Raw genomic sequence first — 14,559 nt, 5'->3', positions numbered from 1 at the left:
CTGTCCCTCTGGCTCCCTGAAAGACATCAGCCACTGAAGGGCAGCATGATCAGTTCTGATAACAAATGCTGTGCCGCACAGGTAGTACTTAAAGTGTCTCACCCCCGCCACCACAGCCAACAGCTCTCGTCGTGTGACACAGTAGCGCCGCTCACTCCTGTTCAGGACCCGGCTGAAGTACGCCACCACCTTCTCCCCTTCCGGCCCAACCTGCGACAACACCGCTCCCAGCCCCACATTACTTGCGTCAGTGTCCAGGACAAAAGGCAGGGCGGGGTCAGGGGGGGCAAGGACTGGAGACTCTGTCAGCGATCTGCGGAGGGTGTCGAACGCCTGCTGACAGTCCCGGGTCCAGATGAAGTCACGGTCCTTCTGCAGCAGGTGGAAGAGTGGTGCGGCTATGGAGGAAAAGCCCTTCACAAACCTCCTGTAATAAGACGCCAGTCCTAGGAAGCTTTTGAGCTGTTTCTGGTCTGCTGGTGTGGGCCACTCGGTAATGGTGTGAATTTTTTCCTCCAACGTGCTGATGCCCTCACGACCCAGCTTGTGGCCCAGAAACTCCACCTCCCTCCTCATGAAGTGGCACTTGTCGGGGTGCAGCTTCAGGCCTGCAGCTGCCACCCTCTCCAACACTTGTCTCAGGGCATCCAGGGCAGCATCAAAGGAGCTCCCGTGCACTAGAAGGTCATCCAGGTAAACCAGACACCGTTGCCGTGGGACGCCAGCCAGCACACTGTCCATAAGCCTCTCGAAGGTCGCAGGAGCATTGCAAAGACCAAAGCTCAGGACTTTGAACTGCCATAGTCCCCTGTTAGTGCAGAAGGCTGTCTTCGGTCTGGATTCCGGGGACAGTGGCACCTGCCAATAGCCACTCCGCAGGTCCAGGGTGGAGAACCAGGAGGACCCGGCTACTAAGTCGAGAGACTCATCAATCCTGGGAAGGGGGTAAGAGTCCTTCTTCGTCACTTTGTTGAGTGGTCTGTAGTCCACACAGAAACGCATCCTAGGACTTTTTTTCTTAGGCACCATCACCACCGCGGAGGCCCACGGGCTATCAGATGGCTCTATGATGCCCGCCTTCATCATTTCACACAACTCTCTGTCCGCAGCCTCCTGATGAGCCAGGGGCAGGCGGCGTGGGCGCACTTTAATAGGCTGGGCATCCCCGGTCTCAATGACGTGCTCTACCAAGTGTGTCAAGCCAACATCACTTTCTTTCAGGGCAAAAATGTCACTAAACTCTTTTAGTACCTGCCATAGACTCTCTTGCTGCTGTGGAGTCAGCCCCTCACAGTTCTTTGACCAGATACTCCTCACTGCTAAGAGCCTCTCCTCCTCCTCCTCCGCTCGCTGTTCTGCTGGCGGGTCTGCAGCGGTCTCTGCGGTGGAGGTGGACGCCGCGGCAGATGCTGTGCAGACCGGGGGAGGAATAAGCGGCACCTTCTTCCCATCAGGGGTTACGAGGAAGCCTTTGCCTAAGTCCAGTACACCGCCAATGGCTCGTAAAAAATCCAGCCCAAGGATGCAGGCGTCCTGCACGTCAGCCACCCAGGCAGCATAAGACACACCGAGGTCCCCCACCTTGAACTGGAACACTCCCCTCCCTCTCATTGGGGCCAGATCACCGGTCACAGTCTTAAGTTGCACATTAGTCGGTTGCACAGCAGCTCCGGTTGGGACAATATCGGGTCGGACCAGCGTTGCATTGGACCCCGTGTCCAGCAGGGCCGTACAGGACACCCCCGCGATCGTCACTGGAACATGGCAAAAGCCGCCAACCTGGGTCCAGCCCACAGTGATGGCCGCACCGGGTGGAGGTGGCGGTGGTGTGGGGATGTCGTTCTCCCAGGCCCGTGTACTCCCACCTACACGGGCCCGTGGGCGTTTCCCTGAACCGCTGCAAGCTTGGGGCACTGCCTGATGAGGTGTCCGGGTTGTCCACATCCCCAGCAGCTCTGTGGTCGGCGGTGTGGGCCAGCCCGAGGGGAAGGCGACTGCAGCGAAGCCGCCTGCACCAAACTGCACAAGCCCGCTGGCGTCTCCATCTGTTCCACAGGTGCTGACACAGCCCTCACCACGTGTGCGTCATCAGCGCCCCCAGAGGATCCTGCAAGCATCTCCCTCTCCAACGCTAGCTCCAGGGCTGCACTGAGTGTGGCTGGCCGAGCAAGCTGAGTTTGCATACGGAGCTCTTTAGGGCTCAGGGCCTGCAGGAACTGGTCCTGAGCTAACTCCGCTTGCACTGATGGTGGCATGCTGTCATACGCCCTCCGGCAAAGGCACTCGATTTCATGGGCCAAAATGCGGAGGGGCTCGCCTGGCAATCTGCGTCTGTTGTGGAACTCCGACCTCAGCAGCACTGGTTGGTTATACTGCCCGAAGCGCCTCTGAAGTGCTCCGACCAGAGCATTATAATCTCCCCTCTGCTCCTCGGTCAGCAGCAGCAGGCATGCAGCTGCATCCTCACACAGACACAAAGCCAGTTGGAGAGCTTTATGTTCCTCAGACCAGCCAGCTGCGACAGCTAACAGCTCGAACTGTGCGATAAACACTTCCCATGGCGTCTTGCCGCTGAACTTAGGCGTTTTTATATTCGCTGCAGCTTGCTGGGCGCCGCCATGTTTGTTTACATCACGTGACGGCGCGCCAAGCGAGGTCGACTCCTTCCCGCCGGAATCGCGGCCGCTGTGCGAACAGTTCCCGAGCCTAGTCAAACCTGGAGAAAATCCAGCCTCGGCAGACAGCCGCAGCGCCGTTTCCCTCACTCCATGGGCGGGCGAGCGCGGACGAACCTCCCTCTCCTCCGTCTCCTTCTTAATCTTGCCCGGCAACATCCTCGTCTCGTAACGGCAAGCGTCGCCAGCAACAGGGTGTCGGGCGTTCTGGAGTTCTTTTTTCTTTCTTCACTTCTGACACCAATGTAACGTTCACAAGAACCAGACGGTTGGGGTCTCAGTTTGTCCGTTTATTTGGCACATAAGCCAGCGGGTTGTTAACTCAGGGGGAAGCGCTCTCCAACTCCACCTCTCTTCAGCCTGGCACACACACAGAACAACCAGGTCCCACCCACCCCTTCCTGTACACCACAACCAAACATGAATCTTAAAGGAACAACAACAGTGTGCAGAGATCACCAACATGTCACTGTACAATAACACTTAACCATCGTTACAGTATCTAAGACTTTTATTTATTCAGGAAAAGCTTTTACTGATGATTCATCCTCTTTTCCTCAGCTTTACATATTCATGCCTCAGAGCTGGCGACTCAAACCACAGCCTTGCACTCTGGCCCACTTCAGGAGCAGATGGAGGTTTTGGTTCTTAAAAGAATCTGAATAGTTTTCAGGGCAATAAATCACACTTTGCAACTGAATTTTAACCAAATCGTTGTTTCATAACCCATCTTCTTTTTTTCTTTTCAACAGTTAGCTTCCTGTAGGGATGTCTCTCCAGTTAACTTAATGTTAAAAACACATTTACATTGCTTTCACTTACTATTTTCCAGATATAATAGTCATGCTTTAAAAAAATGTAAAACTCTCTCTAAACCAGGCCCCGAATCTTTTTATCTAGTCCACCTCAACATTTACACCATCTGCTACTGATGTCGAAGAATTGGCTCTCAGTGCCCAAATACCCCGTTTGACTGATTCATACTGAAAGCGTCAAAGACATCCTTTGAAATGAAGATTAATCTTAATCAAAGTGATCAATTTATAGTTTTATCCACATGGAATTGGATTGGAAAGGCAGTGACGTGCCAAGTCATTGGTGAAAACTGTCATTATAGTCAATCACTCTGCCCATTCCAGTTGTGTAAGAAGACTGGTGGACAGATTCAAACATTTAAATGACATCCTAATTACATGATGTCTCACAAAAAAAATAAAAATACAGCACCATTTCCCAGTCCCAAATCCCAGAGTACTTACTTGGATGCCATTCAAAAGAATAAACCAAACAGGCTAAGCTTCCCAAAAAGTGCTCTCAGGGAAGCATGTTGAGCCCATTTGTGAAGGCTAAGTGTCTGCCACCCAGGGGGATGACTGAGGCAGAGGAGCAGGTTCGACAGGCGGCCTTGATTGGTCCCTGATCGTCTTACACCAGGCAGGAGGCAGAGTAATATTTGTAGTGGCTGCATCAGTAACAGCATGCATTTACTTAAAATGATTTATTATTGTTTATTAGACTCATGTCACAGTGCAGCTCTGTGGTTGAGCAAAATTAAGTAAAAAAATTTTTAACTGTTTGTTAGATTCAGGAAACGGTCACAGTTTTTATGCAGTTATGGCTAAGGATGTGTTCTTTAATGCAGTCACATAACGCCCTCCCTGAAGCAAGTGGTAGTAGTAATCTTTGTCTTTTCAGAAGTTCCATTTCTGCCTTTTTATGTGAGATAAATACAACCAATGAAGTCCCTACAGACATTAAGAATAAAAATAATATTTCGAAAAACCAAGGCGTAACTATGTACACATACGTGATATCACCTGATTTGTTTGACAGAGTGATACAAGGTATAAAAGATCTCTGAGCATGAGAAATTGTGGTACCCTGAACCTTTGCCCGTTCCCACCAGTTAAGACTATGCCAAACTGCGTTGTTGCTGACGTGCAATTTTATTGAATTTGCTCTTATTAACTACAGACAGTAAAAATTCCAGGCAAAAAAGCAAAACAGAAGGCGAGTACATTCCACATGTGCATAGAATAAAAGAGCCAGTGTGTATCTATCAAAGACATGTGATGTCTTTGATAGATGACATGCGTTTATTGTTGGCTCTCTTCCACAGCGTGTCTTTGTCCTGTCTTCCTCCCCTCACCACCAACCAGTCACGGCTCTTGGCTCCCCCTCCCTGAGCCTGATATTGCCGGATGTTTCTTTCTCTTAAAAGGGAGTTTTTCCTTCCCACTGTTGCCAAGAGCCTGCTCAAAGTCGTCTGATTGTTGGAGTTTTCTATTACTACCTTAGAATATAACGTGCCTTGTGGCAAATGTTGTTGGGATTTAGTGCTATATAAATACAAGTTGAATCAAACTGTTGCAGCTTTCAGATGAGATACAATTGCTGTTTCCTTTCTTGTAAATGGCACTTATGTTTGAATCCTATGACAGATTTTCCTTGATTGCTGTCTCTAAATATTTGTATTCATTTTCAAACTCAGTGCTGTCACCACTAACAGCTACCTGTTGGTGTGTCTTCCCACAAGCTTTTAAAATGATTATAAAAAAGGTTCATTTATTTTCTTGTTGATTAACTAAAAAAAGTGGATCTGAATATTAGCCTGACAGTTTTCACATGAAAATTATTATTAGAGATGGCACGATACCACTTTTTTATGTCCGATACCGATACCGATATCATAAATTTGGATATCTGCCGATACCGATATGAATCCGATAGTGTTTTTTAATCAACAAAACTGTTTTTTAAATATCTTGCTGCATTTTGTATAAGTTCATACTCAAGTTTAAAACAACAACTACACTAAAGCTATTCTGTTATACCTGTATGCAAAAAAAAAAATATTTCATAGTTCAGCAATACTGATCAATCTAATAAACTTAAACCTACACCATCCTCCCTATTCTGGTATTTTAAAGAGTACTTAGCATAAATATTAAGCAACCTAACTAATAGGGTTCCAACTCCCAGCAACAACAAAAATAAATAAATAAAAAATAGGGAACCACCCCTCACGCTCCACCTCATGATGCTTAATCGACGTAATCAACCTTAATTTGATGCAGTGTGAAAAAAATGCACAGAAATCAATTATTTTTCAAGAAATATTAAATAGATTCAACATCTTTCTTCAACAAAATTGCAGACTGCACAGATGGTACCTTCCCAAAGGAAAAAGTACTATAGCTTACTAGGGTATATATATATTAGACTTAATAGACTGAAGAAGTCACTTGGATGAGTGACGAAACGTTTCTCCCACAAAACGCTACGTCCAGATGAACAGAATCAACTTTTTGGAGATTAGACTTAATAGTCACTATATACAGTAATTGACTTCTATTCATTTTACATCAAATTAAAACTTTGGGTGTCAGATAATTATTTATTAAAAGCGAGACATTTTAAATGAGAATAAGAAAAAAGTATGTCTTTGTGCCCCCTTTTCCCAGTTAATGCCCTATCGGCCCCCCTGGCTAAACTTTGCTAGATGCGCCCCTGCACAGTTACCAGCGTCAGCTACGTAGAAAAAGATCCTCGAGTAGAAAGTAATATTAAATACATTCTAACAACAGCTGATCAAGCTTAAACGTGCTGCTGTTGTTCAGCCGCTGGTTTCCTCTTTCTGGTGCAAAGTGGGCCAAAAGCAAACTAGAGACACGGACTCGCGACAGAAAAGCCGATCAGCTGATCGTTAAGCAGTTTCATGATTGAAGTAGCAGCGAGAAGAGGCAGTCGCTCCATATATCGCTTGTTAAGCTTAACGCAGGAATGCTTTACAAACATTCAGAGATGGACTTACACACTTGCTTTACTTCACTCGGGGATAACTTTGTCGGAGATGAAATGCCGGGTTGCTAGCGAAGCTCCAAATGCTATCCAGACCACCGACAGGTCCCGCATGCCACAGCCGCTCTATCACGTGATGCATACTGCTCCGACGTGCTAACGTTCTGAGGTGAGTTACGGCGTGTTGCAAGTTTTGTGAGGTGCTTTCGTGATATTTAATGGATCGGATTACATTTTTTATTTTTCTCCGATATCCGATCCAGTAATTTAGGTCAGTATCGGACCGATACCGATACGTAATATCGGATCGGTCCATCTCTAATTATTATCATTTGAAAAACAACAATAAAATTTAACCGACCACTTTAAAACACTGGACAGAGATTACTGGGATAACTGGATTAGGTAAAGTGTCCCAGCTGCTGTCAGTGTGCTGATCCTACAGTGTCCGTTATTATTGACGATTAGTGTATAAAAGCCCACCTGCTCACTCTTCTCAGATTAACACCCCACTACAGTCCTGCTGTGGTGAAAAGAACAAGCTTACCTTCCACTTGTGCTTCAGGGTGTGCTCCCACTTGCTCTCACCTGATGCTGAAGTTGAAATTCACGTGACATTCACTCCCTGCACCTGATGTTAAAGCTGCTCTTCCACACCTTAGACTGCAGCTGGAGGCCACATTGTGGTCTCCCTGTTTAACTGATGCTGTCTAAATCAGACATTCACAGATCCATCCATCCACCCATCCTTATCTTGGTTGGCTCATGGGGGTAACAGTCCAGGCACATAAGCCCCTCCCTCTTCTTAGCCACTTCTTCCAGCTTATCCAGGAGGACCCTGAGGTGTTCTCAAACCAGTGTCTCCATCATTTCATGGGTTACGCAAGGTCAGAGGTGGGCAATTCCAGGCCTCAAGGGCCGGTGTCCTGCAGGTTTTAGATCTCACCTTGGGTCAACACACAGGCCTCTGGAGAACTTCAGGACATGTTGAGGAGCTAATTTAGCCATTTAAATCAGCTGTGTTGGTTCAAGGACACATATAAAACCTGCAGGGACACCGGCCCTCGAGGCCTGGAGATGCCCACCCCTGCCCTAGGTCTTACCCAGAACCCCTCGTCCAGAAAGCAACCAAGAAGCATCATAGTCAGATACCTAAACCACACCACCTGGATCCTGTCAATGTGGTGGAATATCAGTAATATCAGTTCTCAGAGCTCATGGCCATAGGTAGAAGTGTACAATGACGGGTAAATCGACAGCTTTGCTTTCGCAGTCAGCTCTCTTTTCAGCACAACAGAGGACTACAGTGTCCACATCACTGCTGATGCCATACAATCAGTCTGTCAGTCCAATTTATTTATATAGCAAAGTACAAGACAGACGATGCTGCACAAAGTGCTTAACAATATAAAAATGCCATTAAAAAGAAACAATGTAAAACAATAGTAACAATATAAAACAATGATAGGACAATAAAATAATTAAAACAGTAATTAAGACTATTAAATAAGACCAAAATGTTTGGGTCATAGTGTGTTAAAAATGTGTCTTTAGTAGTGATTTAAATTGATCAAGTGTTTGTGCAGAATATTTAGGGGAAGAGTATTCCAGTCTGGGACCGCCACAGAGAAGGCTCTATTGCCACGAGATTTGAGATAAGTCCGTGGGATGGACAGCATTAATTTTGAGCTAGACCTCATGGTTTTTCCTGGAGCATAAACAGAAAGGAGCTCAGACAGGTAAGAAGTGGCTCAGGGGTTAAGTGGCTTAAAAGCAAAAAGTAAAAGTTTAAATTGGATCCTGTAGGAGAGAGGAAGCCAATGTAGAGAAGCTAAAACTGGGGTTATATGCTCTCTCCATTTGGTACCAGTTAGCAGGCGAGCAGCTGCATTTTGGACCATCTGAAGACTTTCTCTTTGCATTTACCTCTGTCTGTATTTCTACAGGTACTCAGTGGTGGGTTTTATTGATAAGAACAAAGACACTCTGTTCCAGGATTTCAAGAGACTGCTGTACAACAGGTAACACAACACACAGTAATACACACTGCTTCAATTTTCAATCACCTCCACACACACTCTTCAAAGTGTCTCTTTCACTTTCTAGCACGCTGATTACATGACAGCTCTCTGAAAAGAACGACTAGTGCAATGAATCCTCTCCCAGCTTGCTCTTATCCTCCTCCTCCTCTTCTTCACCAGTCCTCTTCAGCTTTTTTTGTGCTGAATATAAATGTGATCAACTAATTGCTTACCTGTCTAATGTATGTTCATGGTATTCTTAACACAAATCAGAATCATGACATTTTTGAAAGCAGATCAGTTAATTTTGGCTGGAAGAGTATGTGCTAAGTGTTGTAGCCATATGGAGCTGTTATCCTTATGAGAATGCCTCCAATATGCATCCAGGCTGGGCCCAAGCATTGCTGGAGGCATTATAATTTCATGCTGTCCGTCTGTACTTCACTTGAATGTGATATTTCCTAAACAGAAACAGCAGCTCTTGGATTCAAGGGTGAATTGATTGGATATAAGTAATCAGAGGTTAAGGTCATCCAGAAGGCTGAACACAAAAAGATGTTTTTAGCCATGACCCAAGAATTCAGATGCTAATTATGACAAAAATTCACAAAATTAGAGAAGATGATGATGTGATGTCCCTTTTCCCCCCAGAAGGTCAACATTTTACTTCACTGTGACAATAGATGGTTGTGTCCTATTACGACAACTCAGGGACAACTCAGTCTTCTATAATTGTATTATATCAGTCTTAACAGATATGGATATAAATTTGAACAATCTAGTTTTATTTATCATGCATATGGACAGGGATGCACAAGCATCCAGTGATGCAGTGTGCAGTCTTGACCATAATAGGTCTCATTAAATGTCATGCTTGGATTTGATTAGAAAATCTTGTTGAAATGTTACACATATGTCACATTTAACATGGACGAATATTAAATTCTGCTGCTTCTCTTTTTGCTCAGTAGTCTTGTAAATGTTGATCTTTTCTCTTTACTTTTTCTCTGTCCAGTTCCAACTCAGTACTTAAGGCCATGTGGCCTGAGGGCAAACTGAGGATCACAGAGGTCACCAAGCGACCGCTGACGGCTGCAACACTCTTCAAAAATTCAATGATCTCATTGGTGGAGAACCTCGCCTCCAAGGTGAACCTTTCATAAGTGCTGCATCAGATAATATTCATATTGAGCCAGTGGATTATAACCCTATACGTGTTCCTAAGAAGGAATTAAAGTGAAGAGAAAGATTCTGACTACAAATCCTGTTAAATGACACGACCTGTGTACACTTGCTGATATGCAATACTGCAAGTTTTATTTTTTAAACTGTTCAACCTTACTTTACATATTACTCTCAAGTACATGAAGTAAATGACCAGACTTAAAGAAAATGTTCATGTTTAGGGGCAAATAAAGATTGTATTAAAGGAATCATCTTCATCAGAGATGCTAAATATTAATAAAAACTACTTGCCCAAACTACTTCCTGTTATCTTCCAGATATGGTTTAATTTGGAAGAAATCATTGCACAAAACTGTGCTTTGTTTGTCAGTAGTATATCTGAAAGTTATGCAAAAGAATGTTACGGGCATTCGTTTTATTCCCCACATGCAAATACCTGAAAAATATGAATAATATCTAACAGCATTCATGAGGTGAAGCCCTAATGTGCGAGACCAACTTCCCAGCCCCCCTTTATTTGCTGTTCCTGGTGTCCGTGCGAATACACGTCTGTTACAGAAGAGCATATAGTTACTGTATATCACCACTGCAGTTTGAACTACAGTAGAAAACATTGGCTGGTGTGTAAATCCACCTTGTGTTGCTCTGTACAGGAACCCTACTACGTTCGCTGCATCAAGCCCAATGATGTCAAGTCCCCTCTGCTCTTTGAGCATGAGCGCTGCCGTCATCAGGTGGAATACCTCGGGCTTCTGGAGAACGTCAGAGTGCGTCGCGCTGGATTCGCCAACAGACAGACGTACCCTCGCTTCCTACAAAGGTGCGCCAAAACACAGTCTTTCAAAGCACCTCTGCCCTATGATTAAAGATGTTTGAGTGAATTATATATGGATACTTTAAAGGGCTTTACTTTCCACTTAAAAGGCTGAAACCACCTATGTCGATTGATCCTTCATTTATGTTTTTGATTCATCTTTTTGCCTATAAAATGTTAGAAAACGGTAAAAAATGGCACCTATCTATCACACTAGCCCATACAAACGGTGTGGAAAAAAGCAGCAATTTCTTGCATGTGAGAAGTTGAATTTAACAATATTTTGACATTTATGGCTCGTAAAAGTATTAAATAGATCAGATTTACCTGAATATGAGCTACAAAATAGTCATATAAATCTGTGTCACCCACACATATGAATATTCACCCAGAAGTCAAACTCTTAAGATTTAGACTCTTTCGTGAGAGTGTCCTGGGGTATTATCATGGCAGAGTAAACATGATGTTACGTATTTACAGACTCTGTCATTTCCTCACCCCCTTTGAAAGCTGAGGCCGAGGCTACTTTTAAGACTCCACAGTCTTCTTTAAAGTGACAGTTGTTGGTGTAAAATGAGCAGCTGCATGAATTTGGAGCCTATTTCTTTGCCCTAAATGTCCTCATAAACACATTTCTGTGAACCGTTTCTGTAACATACAGAAATTTTTTCACATAGCCAAAATGCTGGGGTCAGTTTGAGCAGACATTCCTACATGCAGATGGTTGACTCTTTGCAATATCGCAGGCGGTTGGAGAGGGAGAGCACCACTCAATCATCCGTCCTGACCATGTCCACGGGACATCAAATATTCAGTGCTGGGAAACACTTAACCTTACCAACACTGCATCCCAGATGGTTTACAACTTGTATGCATAAGAAGGAATCAAAACCATCGCAGTATTTCCAAGCGTGTGTTGCACATTTACACAACATCCATAAGAAAACAATCAAATGTGACAAATTTAATACAATATTTCAAAATAAACACACACATGAATATAAATTTTAGGCCTTTGAAGCATGAGTATTGTCCAAGTAGAAGAAAAATAACCTACTTTCAATTACTCATTTATTCACAAGGGTTCGCCACAGCGGGTAGCTCCGCATATTTATTTTTTTTACAAATCTAAAACTGGTTGGATTCCTAATTCTTTTAGTCCCCAAGGGGCTGAGTGTGAATGCAGCAAATCTTGCTTTCTAACAGCAGCACATGTCAACAACGCATTAGAACAACAACAGACCAAATCATTTAATTAAAGATCAAGTGGTCCTGATCTAATTGCACGTTGAAGTTTTTTTTCCTCAGTGAGCAGTAAATTAATTTGGTTCAGTCAATTAAGCAAGACCATTGAGAAAAATGACCACAATTATAAATCATAGTTTGATGTATTTTTCATGCTAGATGAAAGTATGGTAGATTGAAGGTTTGTGGTGCATGATTCATTTTTTTTAAAACATTTTCTTCTCAGATTAGCTTTAAAATGTTTGTGCAATAAGAGACTGAGCTTCCCTCACCTGAAACACTATTATTAAAATGTTATTGAACCCCTGAAGCTGTGCGTCGATCAGGCATCAAGGATATTGCACAAAAAGTCTTGACTGTGGGGTGTAAATATTGTGTTGTGTAACTTAATCAGCATCCAATCAACTAATCAGCTGCATCTCTAGCAGCTATTCCAAAATAATCCCTCCAGTGTCTTCTTTTTTTAAACAGTAATTTAGCGTAATGTTTTGTCCTTTTGATTAAAAGCAATTCTAAAACACCCACATTTGATTATAATTACTGAAGAGGGATGCTGATAGGGCATCTTAATTTGTTGAAGAATTACCCAGTTTTAATGTGGCACAATAACAAACAAACAGCAAGTACTAGTCAGTGACCTGTGTTAAAAACTCATGGTTTATTCATAGGCAAAAGCTTCGACATGTTGCAAACCTGTTTACATTCTAATTAGTTCTAAATTGCTTGCAACTGGAGGTGCAATAACTGGCCTCTGAGGCTTAACTCAATACAGGAATTTAGTCAAGAAATCTAACATATTTGACCAAGTTGAAAATCGTTCATTAAAACACTTTTTTGATCATGAAACATGAAACAAAAGTTATTAGCAAGAAAAAAAAACATAATGTTACCATAACTATTATAAATAATAAAAGTTAAAAGATTGAATTTAAAGACTTAGTACATTCCAGTACGTTTAGTGCATTCAAACAGAGCTTTAAGAAACTTATTACCTACTGCTACATGTAAGGCAGAATATCATCATCATCATCATCATCATCATCATTTATTTATTTATATAGCACTTTAAAAACACACCTGGTAGACCAAAGTGCTGTACAATACTAATATGCACATAGTAATAAAACCAGACAGAATAGAAAATCACCTTAGCTGATTCTGACATAGACTTGCTGCTTCCACTAATAATAATCATCCAATAACAGTAAATTAAGGATCCTGCATACCTTTACTTTTTATCCTTCAAGTATATTTTGTTCTCTGTGGTTATTTTAACATGACACAGACACCTGGGGAGTTTCAGAGGGACACCATTTAGTCTGCAAGGCAGGGGTCTTTATTTTTAAATGTAATTGGATTCTCTGTGCATTACCTGTGTCTGACTGTCACGGTGCTGCAGTGCATTGTTTTATTGGTGCAGTCCATCGTGATGCCCCCAGTGGGACTTGGGTAACTCACAAGAGCTTGTTTAGTTCTTGTTTGTTCTGTTGACTCTGCGCTGCTGTTAACTATCCTGTGACAGGCGGGTAGTATAGGCTGTATACTACAGTATGACGTATGCATGTACTGCAAGTAGTGATGTATAGTGCATTTCTTTCACCCGTTGACCAAAACATCTGCTAAATTTGCCTGTTTTATATCTAGAGCTAGTTTTTGACAACAGGCTGCAAAACCAGCTGATTCTGGCTTTTCATGTGTGCTGTTCTTTTAATCTGTTTGTGTTTCAACACAAAAGAGATATCCAGAGACATTACTTGGGGTCTTAGAACTTATCAACATATTAACAATGGGCATATTAACATTTCACTGGATGCTAAATTAATAATACAAATCTGCAATCAAAGAGATCCATAATCTCGACAGTTTAAAGTCTTGCACGCAGCAGCGTTCATAAGAATGTTCTGCTTTGGCCTCATTACATTTCTGTAATGAGGCCAAAGCAGAACAAAAGCTCAGGGTTAAACTTTAAAGACTGTTACAGGACAGATGTGGATTCTTAGAGTCCTCCGATAGCACTCGTCCTCTGACATTTTAAGCTTCACGTTCTTTTTTTAATTAAAAATACAAGTCAAATATCACTTATTGGGAACTGATCACTGCTGATAGAAGATATAATAATTGTAAGATTGTTTTGTTCTAATGGAACATAATGCGATCAATCCCATACTTACACAGTGTACAGTGTATTAACTAACACTCCAAAATAGTACACATACTTGTGCCTCACCCTTATTCCCCAGCTGTCACATTCACCCACTGCCCTCCTAGAAATCCTGCTGGATTGAGGATTAAATAATGAGACTTTTGCATAACATGCTAACAAGGCATCCAACTCCATTACTCCAGTCCTCCTCGGTGATGGCATTATATCACAGCCTTACCAGTGGATCAGCTGTGAAATGACTCAGATCGCAGCTGTTACGTGGCAAAGTTTTGAAAACTGTTGATTTGATCTGGCAGCAGTGATGGCATCCTGAACTCCGGCAACCACCCCTAAAGTCTGCAATTAAATAGAAAGTAATAGAAGATGATGATGCGACGTTTGCTTTGAGAGTGTCGATGAAGAAGTATAGAGAAGATTAGAAGGAGTTTAACTGTTTGTTTTTGAACCCAGGACTTGTTATATCTATGTAATCTGATGCTGAAAATATATCTAGAAAATGTTCTCTGAATTTAACTATAGCATTGCTAATATGTTGATGTTTAGCAGGTATAAAGTACCATCTTGATTTGACATATTGGCATCGTAAACAAATGCAATGTACAGCTGGGGCTGATGGGAGATTCATTAGGACAGAAAGAAGTCCTCAGCAAAGTG

General features: G+C 42.9%; 1 protein-coding gene across 1 annotated transcript in view; it reads left to right on the top strand.

Moving 5' to 3' along the window:
• myo1d (myosin 1D) overlaps positions 1–14,559 on the top strand; it is a 134,992-nt gene that overhangs the window by 51,399 nt on the left and 69,034 nt on the right. The window contains exons 13-15 of the mRNA XM_080873787.1: positions 8,423–8,497; positions 9,513–9,645; positions 10,336–10,502. Coding sequence (XP_080729913.1) covers positions 8,423–8,497; positions 9,513–9,645; positions 10,336–10,502 — 375 coding nt within the window. The remainder of the gene's footprint in view (positions 1–8,422; positions 8,498–9,512; positions 9,646–10,335; positions 10,503–14,559) is intronic.

This window comes from Rhamphochromis sp. 'chilingali' (assembly GCF_963969265.1).
Source record: "Rhamphochromis sp. 'chilingali' genome assembly, chromosome: 22".
Taxonomy (NCBI): Eukaryota; Metazoa; Chordata; class Actinopteri; order Cichliformes; family Cichlidae; genus Rhamphochromis; species Rhamphochromis sp. 'chilingali'.
The sequence above is the reverse complement of the archived record's forward strand: the minus strand, read 5'-3'. Positions and strand labels throughout refer to the sequence as shown.